Source organism: Amia ocellicauda, chromosome 3 (genome assembly GCF_036373705.1).
Source record: "Amia ocellicauda isolate fAmiCal2 chromosome 3, fAmiCal2.hap1, whole genome shotgun sequence".
Taxonomy (NCBI): Eukaryota; Metazoa; Chordata; class Actinopteri; order Amiiformes; family Amiidae; genus Amia; species Amia ocellicauda.
In genome coordinates this window covers 30,650,894-30,667,732 of record NC_089852.1, presented here as the reverse complement: position 1 = coordinate 30,667,732, position 16,839 = coordinate 30,650,894, and the positions used below count along the sequence as shown (strand labels likewise).

The window sequence follows — 16,839 nt, the reverse complement described above, 5'->3', positions numbered from 1 at the left end:
AGTGTAGTGAAAGATAGCGGGGGAGTGCCGAGTACCCTGGTGAACTGTCTGCAGAGCCGCACAGTGGGAGACACCAGGATGTTTCTCGGACCCTGCTGTGTGTTTGCCGTACCTGTTCCCGCGTAGAGGGAGCAGCACGAGAGGAGAGCCTCCCAGGCACGCTGTAGCCTATAACTAACCTAATGTGAATCGACGTGTTGCTTCATGGCACTCTCGGACACCCTGTGACGTGATTGATGTGATGTGATGTGACGTGATGTGACAGTTGCAGGGCTCCTGAGGGAGGGGGTGGGGCTGGACCTGAACACAGAGGTGTGGACTAGGGATGGCGGGGATAGCTGGGTGGCACAAGCAATTAACAGCTTAGGTAATACACATGAGGGAACTTAGCACTGCTGCCCAGGGCTTTGCACCCACTCAGAAGTGTCCGCCAGAGCGAGCCGAAACAGCACTAGGAGACAGATGGGAAGGGTGGTGCAATGAAGGGCTGAGGCAGGCCGTGTTCTCAGGTGCTCCAGGGTCTGCTCGTCCTGCCTTGCTCAACCCGTCTGTGGGCAAAACCTATCCGAATGGTGACGTCAGCCTTCTGGGGCTTTTGGGCCACTGGGATGAGAGGTCAATGCAGGTGGACATTTCCTGCGCGATACAGATATGTGATCAAAGCCCAATAGTCAACAGCTGGTATTATAGGCTGACCTGAACATTTTATTAATGGACAATTTGTCCTCCCCACTGTATTCCACAATAAACAACCAAACTCAAACACACAGAAACACAAGAGAAGGATGCGGCAGCCTTCACCCCAGCAGTGAACACTATTTAAGATTTAAAATAATCTGTTCTTAATATTAGCATCGCGTCCCTCCCGGGGGCACTAATTACATTTCCCTGCCTCTCTCTGCACACAGGTGGCTCAGCAGACTCAACATGGCGGCGGCAGGGTACGCGGAGCGCGAGAGGATAAAGCAGGATCAAGGTGAGGGCAAGCAAAGAAAGGCTGATTGATATCATGAGACTGATTAAACAACAAAATCAAACCTTTTTGGTGGAAAGGAGGAAATGTTAGTGTCACATAGCAGAGCCGCAGGGGTCCCAGCCCCACTCTAATGCGCTGCGGTGTCCTCAGTCTGGCAGTGGGCCGCTCGGTTCTGAGAGATGCAGGAAGCTGTGCTGCACGCTGTGTGTCTATAGATCGGTGCAGCCGGTGCCGTCCATCTTCATTCCAGCCATAGCCATTCAATTGACCAGCTACGGTGCCCCTGAAATCCACTGGATTTTCAACAGCATCCCTAAAGTAAACCTGCTGCTCTTTACTTGACAAGCCTTCAAATAAATGCACACAGAGGACAATAAAACTAATATTAAGCTCCCAACTCAAAGGGATTAGACTGTTCTTGCGGGTCCTCAATTGCAGGCTTCAGTTGCAGCTCTTGGGGTCCCACTGGGGCTCTCACTGCAGCTGTAGGGACGTGTGCTGGTGTGTGTCTGGAGTTTCCAGGTCTACCCCTTCACTGGCCTCCTCTACCTCTGCTGCCCCCAAAGGTTCCTGCTGGAACTGCACTGAAGTGAACAGAGAATAGCATCCAGGGGATCTCAGCAAGAGGGCTTGGTCTTATACAGCTAACGAGGATACGAGGCCTGCCTCAACTACCTTTCCCTAAACCCATCTCAGTCATGCCCAGTCCCTTCTACCCATTTCCTGTAGACTCCTGTGCCTGCTCTCTAGAGTCCAGAGTAGAGCTATGTTCTATTAGTAAACAAAATCAATCGATCCACCAGTCTATCAAATTTCGATGTGTACAGTAGTTTAGCCCTTTCACTCAGCCCCAGTTTCCCAGTTACACCCCACCAGTGTCCCATGTCTCAAGGCCCCTTTTTCCCTAATGTTGTGCTTGTTAATGTTTGCAGACTACTGGAGCGAGAGTGAACACGAGGACAATGATACACCTTCAACCCCCAAGCAGGATAGCCCTCCGCCGCCCTACGACACCTACCCCCGGCCTCCTTCTGTGAGTATCAAGCTCTCTAGGTGTTGGGTATCGAAGCGGGGGTCCTTTCCTGCGCTCCTCCAAAGCACCAGCCAGAGGTGCTGCTGGAAGTCACGCTTTTGACCTCCAGCATCCAAATGTTTGTAAACGCCTATTAGGCACCTAGATGGTGGACGGCCCTGTGTATCTCAGCACCCCGGGGGAATGGGAGTTGCTGTGCTGTGGCCACGTGGAGTAGTAAACCACAATGCGCACTTGAACAGATTAAAATGCAATTAAAAAATAGAAAACAAAACAAAATAGAAAAGCTCAAGCCCCCGGGGATTCTGTTGAGGAATGCGTGATCAAAACAAACCTCACACACAAACACAGCTGAATATTGCTGAGGTCCCCCCTTGTTTAACTCAGAAGAGCTCTGTGTAGGTAATGAGGGTATTCTGCTCACACTGGAGGAAAAGCATTTTATGGAAAAGGTGCACACATGAATCACACATTCTGGGCACCTCGTTCACACTCGCAGATTACTTGTAAAATGTTGGAAAAAATTATTAGACAGAAAATAGAGGAGCATCTTAATGAAAACCATATTCTTGGAGATAGTCAACATGGGTTTAGATGAGGCAGATCATGTCTTACTAATTTTTTGAACATGCAACTGCAGCTGTAGATCACGTGAAAGCATATGATATGATATACTTAGATTTTCAAAAAGCTTTTGATAAGGTTGATAAAATTGGAAGCTGTAGGTATTCAGGGTAATGTAAGTAGATGGATTATGAACTGGTTGATGTATAGGAAACAGAGGGTGTCGATTAGAGGAGTCGCTTCTAACTGGAGTGAGGTTGTTAGTGGAGTTCCACAGGGATCAGTACTAGGACCTTTGCTTTTTCTAATCTATATTAATGATCTGGACTCTGGGATAGTTAGCAAACTTGTCAAATTTGCAGATGATACTAAAATAGGTGGCTCAGCAGATGCAATCTCGGCTGCACAGGTTATTCAAAGGGACTTAGATAATATTCAGTTGTGGGCCGACACCTGGCAGATGAAACTCAATGTGGACAAGTGCAAGGTAATACATGCAGGTAACAACAATGTCCACTATAATTACACTATGGGAGGAATAGAACTAGATGAAGTAACGCAAGAGAAAGACCTAGGAGTCTATGTGGACTCCTCACTTTCTCCATCCAAACAATGTGGGGAAGCAATAAAAAAGGCAAACACAATGCTAGGGTATATTGTCAAAAGAATTGAGAACAAGGGCAGTAATGTTCAGACTGTACAATGCACTAGTTAGAGCTCATCTGGATACTGTGTGCAGCTCTGGGCTCCACACTTCAAGAAAGATATCGCTGCTCTAGAGGCAGTTCAGAGGAGAGCAACCAGACTTATTCCAGGTCTGAAGGGAAAGTCCTACTGAGAGACTGAGGAACTGAACCTTTTCACCCTGGAACAGAGGAGACAGATCAGCAGGGACACACGCACCCGGGGACACAAATGGAAATTGGGCTTCAAAACAGAAAACAGGAGACACTTCTTCACACAGGGAGTTGTCACCATCTGGAACAAACTACCCAGCAATGTGGTTGAAGCTGAAAATTTGGGAACATTTAAAAATAGACTGGATAGGATCCTTGGATCACTTAATTATTAATGGACACCAAACAAGCACGATGGGCTGAATGGCCTCCTCTTGTTTTAAAGTTTCTTATGTTCTTATGTTCTTCTTAAGTTCTAACAAGACTGGGGATCAGGGAGTACAGAGCCAGCCTGTCAAAGTCCCCAGTGTGATTATAACTCTCATTACTTCAACCCACATCCCACAGACACTGTCCAGAAGTCTCCAGAAGTAAAAAAAAATATTTTTCTTCTGTGAGGATTGCATGAGCAAGGCTTCCAAGCCCAGAGAGATTCTTGGCAAGCTTGTCATCCATTCTGAAGAGGAAGTTAAATACCATCCCTTGGTTTAAATTCTAACCCACAAAATATGACAAAAATGATCTAAATCTGGATTCTCATAATGCACTTGAAAAGCAAATCCCTGCTGAAAAATCTCCCCATAGATTGATTCATAATTACACAGATAATACAGATTCTTGTTTCTTCATGGGTGCGGTATATTTACTTCAATTCAGCTCTCATTAACATTAAGGCATGTTCAGCAACAGTGCTGCACCTCAGTAAACAAGCCCCAGCCAGCAGCCCCCACACGCTAGTCCATAACATAAGAACATTAGAACATAAGAACATAAGAAAGTTTACAAACGAGAGGAGGTCATTCGACCCATCGTGCTCATTTGGTGTCCATTAATAACTGAGTGATCCAAGGATCCTATCCAGTCTATTTTTAAATGTTCCCAAATTGTTGTCTTCAACCACATTGCTGGGGAGTTTGTTCCAAATTCTGACGACTCTGTGTGAAGAAGTGTCTTCTGTTTTCTGTCTTGAATGCCTTGAGTTTGCTAACTATCCCAGAGTCCAGATCATTAATATAGATTAGAAAAAGCAAAGGTCCTAGTACTGATCCCTGTGGAACTCCACTAACAACCTCACTCCAGTTAGAAGCGACTCCTCTAATCAACACCCTCTGTTTCCTAGACATCAACCAGTTCATAATCCATCTCCTTACTTACATAAAAACCTACAGTTCCAATTTTATCAACCTTATCAAAAGCTTTCTGAAAATCTACGTATATCATATCATATGCTTTCACGTGATCTACAGCTGCAGTTGCATGTTCAAAAAATTAGTAAGACATGATCTGCCTCATCTAAACCCATGTTGACTATCTCCAAGAATATGGTTTTCATTAAGATGCTCCTCTATTTTCTGTCTAATAATTTTTTCCAACATTTTACAAGTAATCTGCGAGTGTGAACGAGGTGCCCAGAATGTGTGATTCATGTGTGCACCTTTTCCATAAAATGCTTTTCCTCCAGTGTGAGCAGAATACCCTCATTACCTACACAGAGCTCTTCTGAGTTAAACAAGGGGGGACCTCAGCAATATTCAGCTGTGTTTGTGTGTGAGGTTTGTTTGATCACGCATTCCTCAACAGAATCCCCGGGGGCTTGAGCTTTTCTATTTTGTTTTTTTTTCTATTTTTTGGTGTGGAACCTTATCAAAAGCTTTCTGAAAGTCTAAGTATATCATATCATATGCTTTCACATGATCTACAGCTGCAGTTGCATGTTCAAAGAACTCTAATAAATTAGTGACATCCGTGTCTACCTGTGTTCCAGATGAGCTGTGCCAGCCCATACCTGGAGCCCAAGCACGGCCGCCTGTCGTCCACAGAGACATCACAGTCGCACTCGTCGCACGAGGAGTTCCGGCACGAGCAGACGGACCGCAGCAGCACCGACTCGCCGGTGCGCAAGTCCGCCAGCCATCGCCGCTCCTGGCAGGACCTGATCGAGACGCCGCTCACCAGCTCGGGGCTGCACTACCTGCAGACGCTGCCCCTGGAGGACTCCGTGTTCTGCGAGTCGGGGGGCTGTGGGGGAGGAGTGTCCGCCGTGTCCCCCGAGCAGCGTCGCCAGTCCACCCTGCCCGCCCAGCGCAGCCTCCTGCACGACCACTACGGTCCCTTTCCCATGCCGGAGGGCGAGCGGCTGCGGGAGCTGGGTGGCGGGGGCGGCAGGGGCGGGGGGAAGCCGCGAAGCTTCACGCTGCCCCGGGACGGCGCCCTCAGCCACGGCTGCCTCACGCCCTCCATCAGCGCCTCCGAGTACAGGGACTGCGCCCGCCGCAATGCTGGGAAGCTGCAGGACCAGGAGTCAGGTGAGACGGCCGCTCTGATAAGAGGTTTCTCCTCAGGATGCTCAGTCATTAACTAATTCCAAGTCATGAAATGTTTTGATTGGGGGGATATCGGTCTCTCAGAGTGCTGTGGTCAGACGTTCTCAAGTCCATGCACCGCTCTTTCACTCCCTTCATTGTCTTCACTTCTTGCAGCAGTTGACAGCTCAGTCAGGCTTTCATTACATAACATAATAATTCTGGGAGCTCGGCACTGTGGCCAGGTCTCGGGGAGCTGCCAGAGCCAGGACTGTGAAACACAATTAGGGCAGATGACAGGACAGCCCAATATGTCCAGTAGGGTTTGTGGTCAACAAAGGCTGACAGAAGAGGGGCTTTGTGCTTCAGTGGATACATTGCCTCTGATCTTCTCTGCTGACATAATGTTATTCACTGCAAGTATGTGGAGGTTTGTTTACAGATGTTTTTACTCCTCTGATGCTGTGTTTATGTAACGCGCTTGTATGTCAGCAGTTAGTTTTCAAATTCTGCATTGAGTACCACAGAGATGTATACCTATGACTAATTAATTAAAAAAACGTAAAGATAGATGCCGCCTTAAAATGAATTTAATAAATATATATTTTAACTCCTCCTAACCCACCTTCAAACTTTGTAAAGACTTAATATATATACGAAATCAATAAACTTTATGAATCATCCATAACATCTGTTTTGTGTAGCTCAGTGAATTAGTAGGATTTTTGCCTGCGTTTTATTCCTGTTGTATCCATTTTTTTTTACCTGTTCCCTTCCACCATGCAGGCAACAAATATTGTAAAAGTTTTCTATGCTGTCTCTTCTGGTCCAATTAATTCAGGTAACCCAACAGATATGCTGAGATGTGCAAAAACAAAACGAAAAGCTCATAAAGGGCTTCGATCCACATTTGCATTAAATTGCTTTTCTCCTCCACTGTTACACCTACGTCAAAGAAATCCTTTATAAAACTCAATCTCATTTAAGATGATGCTACCTGTCTCAGAGAGCACTTTAATATAGCCCTGTTGTAGTGCAATCTGTGTTGATAAATCCTCCTACAGTGAATTTTGGGCGTCTTTATACACACCGATTGAACAGTAACTAAATGTTTTTAGTCTGCAAAGTAATGAAGGATGCTATAAAAACATTAAGCATCTGCCCACATAGATCATTTCATAGATCAGGCATTGTTCACCCTTTCTTTGTCTTTCTTCCTCCCTCTCCTCTTTCACACATCCCACAAAGTAAGGTCTCGCAGTGCAGTTGACGCCCCTGTGTGTCAGTGTCAGTGCCTGATGCAAGCTGACAGCACACTGGCCCCCAGGAGGCAGGGTGGCACATGCCAGTGTGTGTCTCTGTGCTCGGCTAATTGAGAAGTGACCTGTCATTGCGCTCAGAGGATTTCAGTCTCAGAGGCCTGTTGATGCCACGTGTTTAATTTAATTAATTGAGGGAACAGTTGTGTTGTTATTACTATTATTATTATTAGCAGTAGTAGTGGTTGTAGTAATCCTGATATTTAGAATAAATGAAATAATCTACAAACTTCGCTTCCTCAAGTGTATAAGGTTTATTTTTTGTTTTTATGTTTTTAGGTACAGTTAACCCCCCCGGCAGATTTGGTTTTAGTCCCATTATCATCTGACTGCTCCCTCTTCATAGTGGTAGTTATTATTGCCCATTTCGTTTAACCGAGGACTAAAATCAATCTGTAATCTGTTTTGCATTCCCTGCACTGGTGATTTGAAGGAATACAAAACTATTCTATATCCCCCCCAACGACTGGCATTCAGCACAAACGCCGACACACACTGTCTTGCATAAAGCGAGATCTTTCTGAAATTATTCCGCCCTGCTTGATTTCAAATAAAATGAGTGATTCACTCTGCGCGGCTTCGTCTGTGCGGAGAGACGGCCATTGTCCTGCTCTCTTTAGAAATAATCCATTGCCCGTCAGTAACAGAAATTCTCAACCCTTTCCTAATAAGTTTGATTTTTTCAGTGTATAATGGTATATTTATTTTAAAAGACCAGTAAAATGAATCACGTAGGAAAATTAATTCCACAAATCTTTCTTAAAAAAAATCTTTTTCAGTGTACAGTGCGTCAGAGTCCATCTGTCACAGAGTTACAGGTCCCTCTAGAGAGAATATCTCGGCAGGGAAGTTAATCATAAATACTGCAATAAACTGTGTGTCTGAGAATGTCTGTGCAGCAGCTCTCAAGTGCTGCTATGTAGAGTAAATTAGAAAAAAGCTCATAACATAAATACAGAGACTGCCTCTCCCCATCCGACTCCGTGCCCCCAGGAAAGCACAGCGTTCTTCACAGTAAGGCCTTTCCACAATGCAACCATGTACTTAATGCCAGCTTGTGTCTTCTCTTGTGGGACTCAATATAGAATCATCTGCCACAGGAACCTCCTCTCACAGCAGACAGAGCACTGGTCTCCCGGCTCTCTCTCTCTCTTTCTCTCTCACACACACACACACACACACACACACGTACACGTTCGACAGAGCTCCAGCCCGGCCTATGAAATAATGAGAGCCAAACAGGGATTAAAATGCAGATCCGACATACAATTTTTACGGCACAGTTATGTCAACAGCATCAGTAAAGCGTTGTAACACCGTGGGCAATATTCTGACAGTTCCCCCCCACAGAGAATTCATCTTGCTTTCATGACACTCCGGCATGCGCTAGAGGAAATACCCCCCAGGGAAACCCCCCACCATGCACGGAGGGCCCGGACAGGGTTGAGCTGGTAGAGGTCTTACAACATTTACCAGCAGAATGGGAATAAACGCCTTGGGATTGAATCAATAAAGGAATAAATATATAAAGGAGTGGGGGAAAATACAGCAAATCATTGTTATTTATAGTATAGAATATGATTATTGTTGTTGTTATTAATGCTTGCAGAGAGCGTCTGTGATTGCTGTGGTAGTTCAGTCCCTGGTGAGAGATCTTGCTGCCCCCTGGTGGTGGGGACCAGGGCGTTGAAGTGTCGTGAAGATCTTCCAGTTCCCTTCAGGTGTCAATGATGAGGATGAAATATGATGATTATTATTCCCTTTTATGTGTCCCCTGCCTTGGGCCCTGTGCCCACTGGGTTGGGCGCACGCTCACTGTGACCCCGAACTGGAGGAAGCGGGTATTGAATGGAAGGATGGGTGGATGGGTCAGAAAGATTGCTGAAGTCACACATGGGAACACACAGGCTTCACACAGGGTGCTGTAAGAGGCTTTGTGACACAACGCAACAAGCAAAGCAAGGCGTGAAGGAGCTGGAAGGGACAGGTGTTCTGGATGAGCTCCTCTGTGCCGCTGCACCTCAGGGCCCCCGCACGTGCCTGTTAATGTGGCTGAGAGAGAGAGAGAGACGGGCTGTAGCAGCTCCAGAAGAAAGCAGCATTGACACCTTCCCCCAATGCAGCCTGTGATTAATAGATTTCACTTAGCATCGCTTTGAGTGGTGACAAGGAGCCATCCCAGTTCAAGGATATTAGGATCGTCTAGAAATGATTTTGCATCTCCTGCCCAGGCTGATGAGGTGTCGGGGTCTGTGAGCGATCTGTCTGAGAAACCTCGGGAACCTGACTAAAATCTTAATAAGGCCGGTTTTTTTTGTGTGAAAAAGAGGAAAAGAAAAGAAACTAAAAAGATGAGCTGAGGATGAGAATGAGCAGAGTCCAGCACTTAGCCGGGATCTGTTTCCCCTGCTGGCAGAGTCTTCCTTAACTGTGCGTGTTTCTGACAGCTACTGCTTCAGTGAGGAACAAAATATAAATTAAAAATACACAAAGGAAAGAAGAATCGCCCGTTTGTTGTCCTTCTCTGAACCTGTTTAAGCTCCTCATTCATCTCTGGAGTCCTGCTGTGTTGCCCCATCACTCGTCCCGTCCTGCGCTGCTACTCACTCCACACTGGGAGGGGTACGCGTCTGTCGGCTGGTCTTGCAGGTGTAGCAGTCCTGGATGTCCTCTGACTTGAGCATTACTTGAAAGCAGTCCACACTAATGACTTCTGACTGCTTTTCAGAAGTTAATTGCAATGCCTCTGGAACGAGAAGACAAAACAAAAACACACGCACTGAGAGCACACTCTGGAATGCATTTCATGTGAGGAATCTCAAGGGGGTGGGGGGGATACAATGAATTCCTGGAAACAGCTGCTGTAGGAGCGCAGGGACGGCATTGTGGATAGTTGCTGGCAGAGCCGGCAGCTGTGTTGTATTTGTATTGTTTTTTAGCAAGCACGCCGGTGGCGCGGAGGTCTCTGTGTATCTGCGAGGTTTACTTCATTAAGCTGCTGAGCCGCTCGGTGGATCCAAGAATAAATGAGCTGGAATGAAAATGGTAATTCAGGAATGGGGCGTCTTGACATTTAAAGGGCTGGGCTCGGGTAAGCGGAGCCCCGGCGCTAATGAAGTCCCTGTACACTTTCCATTCCCCTTAATCAGGTATTTAAGAGAGGCTAGTGCAATGTGATGCGCTCAGCATTCACAGACACGGCGCAGGTTGTTTATTTAGCAAGGTGTTTACCGTGCCTCTCAACCGCCTGACCTCGCTCAATACACATCACACCCTCCTTGTCACCAGCAGCAGGATGAATACAGAGTGCAGAAACGCAGGTGTCCTCTTCATGTCTCCAGAAAGGCAGTGCGTAGGATGGGAATTCAAATTTCTTATTTGTGACCCTTAAAGAAAAAAATAAAAGAAGAAAAGTTTGCATTTGCAGTGGTGCTTTTTACTCAGCTGACTTTTCTGTGGGAGTGAGTTCAAAATTATTTTCTGCCAGTGGAATTATGCATATGTGAGTGCTCAGGGCTGCAGAAAGAAGCACTTAATGGATGTGATTCCTACTCAAATAACTTGAACGTGATGAAACAGGGTGAAAAGTTATCCAGCTCAAAGCACAGGGCAGAGAGGGAATGCCAGGCTGGGTCCAGTTAGTGTGCAGGCTGATGAGAGACTAAATGGCTGTGCTAAAGCGGGCAGGTTCCCTGGAGGGAGACGAGAGGGGTGGAGTGGTCTGGGAGCCCAGCGGGATCTCGTTTGTTTAAGTCATCACTCGCCGTAATTGGTCAGAAGTCAAAAGAGCTGCGGTGGAGCTGTGAGGGCGGGGCTGTCTGACTGGCCAACCTTATTGCCTGGCTGTGGGCCAGAGATGGATATAGAGCGGCGGACACAGGCCCGGCATGGCCCCTCAGCTGTGGTCTGTGTTGTGCTTGGCCTTTACCAGGTTGAGCTGAGGCACACAGTGATACACTTACTGTGTGTTAATATTGTTGTGTAGAGGGTGCAACCGCGCCGCACTCTTTGAAGGGAGGTTTGGTGTTGCCTCGTGTCCATTACTGCTACCATTAAAGCACACACTTATAAGAGCTCATGGCAGGCACCATGATCTGACTCAGTGAAGTTGTATCAGGGATCGCCACACTGTGCTCTGATCCCCGGTGAGCCAGTAATGTGACCCGTGTGCCGCTGTCTGTCCGCAGGAAGTGAGCGGGAGGAGGAGCGAACCGGCGACTCCCTCAGGGACCTGTACCGGGCCCTGGAGCGGGCCAGCCTGTCCCCGATGGGAGAGCGCCGCCTGTCAACCAAGCTGGAGTACAAGCGCTCGTTCATCAAGCGCTGCAACGACCCTGTCATCAATGAGAAGCTGCATCGCCTGCGCATCCTCAGAAGCACTTTAAAGGTAGGGACTCGCCGACCGGAGACAGAGAGGGGCAACTGCCCTGCTCTTTGTCATTACTGGAGCTCTGGTTGTCTCGCCAACACTGGTCCAGCCTGGGCTTGAAAACAGTCTGTTCTGTGCCAGTAGTTTACAGTGCAGGTACTCTGCAAATTCGATTTTCAAATTCAATTCAAGGCTGGTAGCATTTCCCAGCTTCAGAAATTATACAATGTGAAAAAAGAATTAACAAAGCCCAGCTTCACTATAATAGCATTAATTCCAGATAAATGTATTCACTCCAGGGGCTGTTTTGACATTCACTCTCATATATATATGTATCCAACCTGTCACACAGGAGGAAAACAATTCACTGTTTAAATATTTGTTATTAGATCGAGGGAAGCTAATCTGGTTTCTCAATGGCACCCCAGGCACTTCCCAGTACTGGCTGGTGAGAGTGGGCCCCATTACTTTCAAAGGGAGCACACCGTGCATTATTCATATCCTCTCAGACTGCGGCTGCCTGGGTTCGCACGGCTGCTCTGACTGGCGCTGAGCTCTCTGCCAGGGCGCTGTGCTGTGCTGTGGCTGTCTGCGCTAACTTGCTTTGGACACATGGTTGCCTGTGTCTGTGTGCTTTGGTCAAACTTTGGCTGTGGCTTTGATCTCTGGTTGTGTCCAGCTTTGCTTTGGCAAACAGTGTATTTATTTATTTATTGATTTGTTTGTTTGTTTGTGTGGTCATTTATCTATCGTGTTTGCATTTATTTTTTAGAGATCGTTTTGCAGTGTTTTTATGCCCGTCTTGATATCGGTATCTCGTGGGTTTTGGCTGAGCCCGTGTGCGCTGGCCGCGGTCCTTGGATGACCTGTGTGTTGTGCCGTCGCTGTCGCTCTGCATTGCGTTCGACCTTTTCACCCGCTGCTCTCCCTGTGTGTGCTAAGAGCCTCTGCCGAGCTTTCTGCGTCCGGCTCGAGCAAGATGTGAGAACGCAGCCAAAGGTGTGATGCGATTACGTCACGTTTGTTTTCGGTGGTTCACTGTTCCCGCCGTGTCTGTGATGAGGCCCAGTCACTCCTTCCTCCTCTCTCTGTCGGCGCAGCAGTGCTTCCTGCCGGGCTGGTGACATTCGTTGCCAAGGGCAGAAACAATGTCCTGAACAGACTTCAAATCTGCATGCAGAATCTGTTCCCAAAACCACAGTGGTTTAAAGCAGTGTTTCCCTGCCTCCTCAAGCCAAGTTGCACTTAAACTTAAATTTGTGGCACTCCGGACCCTCCTGCTCACCCACATGTTATAAACTTAAACACAAATCTGACTTTCAGGGAGAGACTCACACACACTCACACACACACACTCACGCACACGCACGCAGGCAGGCACGAACACGCACGGCCAGCAAATACAATCAACAACAAATTATTGTCAGAATGCGTCGGCAGGATTTGAAACACACAGCTGTACTGTACTGTACACAGACCTTGTACTGGCTTCTACCAGATCCTGCTGCTGGGAGAACTTGAACGCTGCTCCCAGATCCCACACACTGAGAGCAGCCCTTATGTCATGTGTTCAGCATGGACTGTCTGATAGCCGCTTCCCTTTCCTGTCTGTACTGTACCAGGAAGGATGGAGAGAGATGGAGAGACTGTGAGAGAGAGGGGGAGGAGGAGGAGTGAGTGGCGCCAGAGCGTGCCATGGGAGCCCCTCCTGTTTTAACACCCGCTGTCTCTTTCTGTTGTAGGCTAGAGAGGGAGAGATAGCCATCATAGACAAGCTGCTGGACAATCCCAAGCTGACCTCCTCAGAATTTCAGGAGTGGAAAAAAATGTACCTTGAGCTTTTTTTAGATATCTGCCCGCAGAGTTCCAGTAAAGAACCAGCCAATGGCACCCCAGACCGGCCCTCTCCCATCCCGACACTGGCCCACACTCACTCGTACATTGAGACACACGTCTGAACTCTGCCGCACGTCCCGGCCTGGCGTCCTCCACGAGACTAGCCAACGGTGTCCAGGATACAATCACAATCGATCGAACTGTATAATACATATTGTATTGTTCTGTCTCAATTCAAACACTTGTGTTCAACTTGGTCTTGATGCCATTTGTCAGTGATGGTACGGTACCCACATATTTTGATTGGAGTTTTGTTAATATAAATAATTCTTTATATGTGTATATATATATATATATATATATATATATATATACACAGTATATTTAAAGAGTATAAAATAAGGCACTGTATTCCTGAAATATACTGTACAGGGATTGGGATGAGGGGGTGACATTCTTTGTTACATTATCTCCAATAGCCTGATAAGCAATTTCTGGATGTGATTTTTCAGTGTTTCAGACACAATACACTGTCTGATAGAAGCTGCCTTGTACAGTTAATGGGCATTTTATTTATTATGAAAAAGCAATTGAATTGGGCTGGAACCCGCCATAGCTCAGCTGTATCTAGTCTTACTAGAGCTAATAGTAATGTTCTGTTTACCTCTTAAAAAAACTAAAGGAGAACAAAAAAAAACGTATTTTCTCAATAGTTACCGTGAAAGAATTGTGTATTTTAAAAATGAGGGTGGCTGTGTGTTCTGTTCGTTTTGTTTCGTCCATCCTGTTCACCAAAAGCAATGTTTTAATGGTGGCTCCTGCAGATCGAGCTCTCCGTCCTGTGTAGTTTCCAGTATAACCACTGCCTGTAGAAGCTGCTTTTAGCCTTTATTAATGATTCATTTTTATTTTGTTTTGTTCTACTTTATTTGTTGTAATCTGTGCTGATGATGTCTTGACCAGACTGCTATAAGCCTGCAGCCGGGTTTGGTTCGGCTTTGAAGTTGTGGTCCTAGGCGTTACTGGTGCCACTTCCCTGATGGACAGAGGCAGCTCGGCTGACTGGACAGTGTGTGGCCCAGTTCATGGCTTTGAGGGTTTATGGGACTGAACTGCTGCACTTTGGATCATTGTGTTATAGCTGGCCGGTGAAATCTTGAGAGACCTCTGGAGTCGAATGTAACTAGAATGTATTACGTTCTCGCCTGGTGTATAGTTTGTGCATTCTTCATTTACACAAGAAAAAGACCCTCCCCAGCGCAGCTTGCCTGTCCAGTGTTGTGTGGCCTGTTTGAGCAGCGGCCTGGGGCTCACCTGTGTCCTCTCACTGCAGGGAATCCTGGAAAATTGCCTCTTGGATTCTGCGGCGTTTGGCGGAGAATAAAGGCCCGGTTTTGTTTTGTTCTAATTTATTGTTTAATTTATTTGTTTTTGAATAGATATGTACATTTCAAGAGCACTGCATTAATAGTGGAGAAATGTTTATTTGCAATAAATTAGTTGAAAAAATAAGAATGTATATGAGCTAGAAATATGAGGTTTGTCTTGATATCTGCTTGTGGTTCTGCCTGAATGTTCGGTTTTGTTTTGTTTTCAGATTGCCTTTTGAATACTTTTACATCTTGAATCGTGGATGCAAGTGCTATTTTCCCTTCAAACCCGTTTATAGTGAACACCTTGATAATGTATGAATCATGTAGACAGGGAAGTCACTTTGAAAATGATGAACAATAATTGCCGAATGTCTGAGGTCCTTATTCGGAGAGCTCTGAGAATAAGGACACTGTTACACACCTCTGTGCCAGATATCTCACAATGCCAACCTCACTGAAAAAGGCCCTGATTTCCATGTTTCTGATGCTATCTGACAGCGCAGCGCTACCTGTTTTGTTTGCCTGCTTGGCTCGGTGCCAAGTCCTGCAGCTGTCTAAAAAGCCTCACTTGTTTATGAGATGTCTTTATTGTTCCTATCTGATCACCTTGTTCCTGAAAAGTGCATGAGTTTATGCTGTTTAGAAGCAGCACCATATCATCTGTGACTGATAGGCTTCAGAGAACAGTGCGTGCCTGAAGAAGCTCTCTCCGTGCCTGGCAGGCCGATCAGCTGCCCGCGTGTCGCTGCATGTTTCCCACACACTGCGGCTGCATTACACAGAAGGAACATCAGGACGAGTTGCACAGCGGCCCCCGCCTCTCGAATGTTACATGTTGTAATAAGTGAATAATTGCAGACTTTGTGGCCTTCGCTCCCAAACTTACATCAATTCTTAAACCTTAAAAAGAAGAAGAAAAGAAGTAGAAATACCCTCCTATATTTGTACAGATGTTTTGTGTCAGGGTGATATTTGTATAAGCTGAGGAAAATAAAATAAAATCTTATATATATATATATATATATATATATATATATATATAGTAGCCTTCAACAAGGCTATACATACATCTGGAGGCTATATATATATATATATATATATATATATATATATATATATATATCTCACTATGCAAATACACAAACAAACAATAGTAACTGGCCCTTGTTGTTCTGCATGACTATATGTTTTACATGTTGTGAGGTTTAACTGCAGCTGCCAAATAGTCTTGGAAACAATTGTTCTCCTTTAAAATGTAACTAATTTATATACAAATGGTATTGGACCAAAAGCAAATGTATTCCCACACGCCCGGACGGAGGCGGTGTATTGCCAATGCTATGGGTGACTCAGTGTAAAGACTGTGGCCAACAAGTATGTTGTTGAAAACAATTAATACTATTCTTATTATTAATTTGTTAAGAAAGACCTTCTGTTGCCATGCAACAGCCTTTTTGACTGCACTTTACAGAAAGGGGCTCTTCATGCTTTCAGAGATGAAATCTGTCCCTTCGCAAATAAAAGCATCTGAAGCATTATTGAGTGTACAATAGCATGGGATTACTATCAACCATCCTTGCAGTGTGTGGACCTGTTCTTCAGCATTCTTTCAAGAATACAATATACTGTATTATTCTATAATTCTATACATTTTTATTGTACTGATTTTTTTCCAGCTTTTAAGCACCTGTGGTTATAACTGGAGTCAATAAAATTTAGCTCTTAACATGAACACTGGTGTGTTTGACTTTGCTGCATCTCTGTAAACAGATAGAATAAATTTATTTACTGTATTTATTATTATTATTATTATTATTATTATTATTATTATTATTATTATTATTATTATTATTATTATTATTATTCAAGAGGTTTTGCTTTGCTCCCCTGCTGGAAGTTGCCCAGTAGATGGCGCTGTTACACACAGAGCAGTAGCCTGCAGCCACCCTGCTGCTCAGCCCCTCTTTCTCACTCGAGCCAGGGCGCACAATCAACATGTGAATATGTTAGCAGATCAGATGGTGTGTGTAATAACACAGGCGCTGTTTAGGCTTTTCTGGGAAATTGTATTCCGTCAATGTGATACAGTGAAATTAAATCAAAATAAATATCTGTCAGTGCCATCTGATCACTCCTCTGTACGCCCTGAGCCAGGCTGATTTTACTAAAT

The 16,839-nt window shown here is 45.6% G+C and overlaps 1 protein-coding gene across 4 annotated transcripts in view; it reads left to right on the top strand.

The window, feature by feature from the left end:
- Positions 1–13,600, top strand: part of LOC136746497 (connector enhancer of kinase suppressor of ras 2) — an 87,655-nt gene extending 74,055 nt beyond the window's left edge. For all 4 annotated transcript variants that reach the window (XM_066699030.1, XM_066699028.1, XM_066699029.1 and 1 more), the window contains exons 18-22: positions 909–976; positions 1,909–2,009; positions 5,235–5,775; positions 11,279–11,478; positions 13,203–13,600. In XM_066699030.1, the coding sequence (XP_066555127.1) occupies positions 909–976; positions 1,909–2,009; positions 5,235–5,775; positions 11,279–11,478; positions 13,203–13,418 (1,126 nt within the window). In that variant the 3' untranslated portion in view covers positions 13,419–13,600. The remainder of the gene's footprint in view (positions 1–908; positions 977–1,908; positions 2,010–5,234; positions 5,776–11,278; positions 11,479–13,202) is intronic.
- Positions 13,601–16,839: the final 3,239 nt, after the last annotated feature.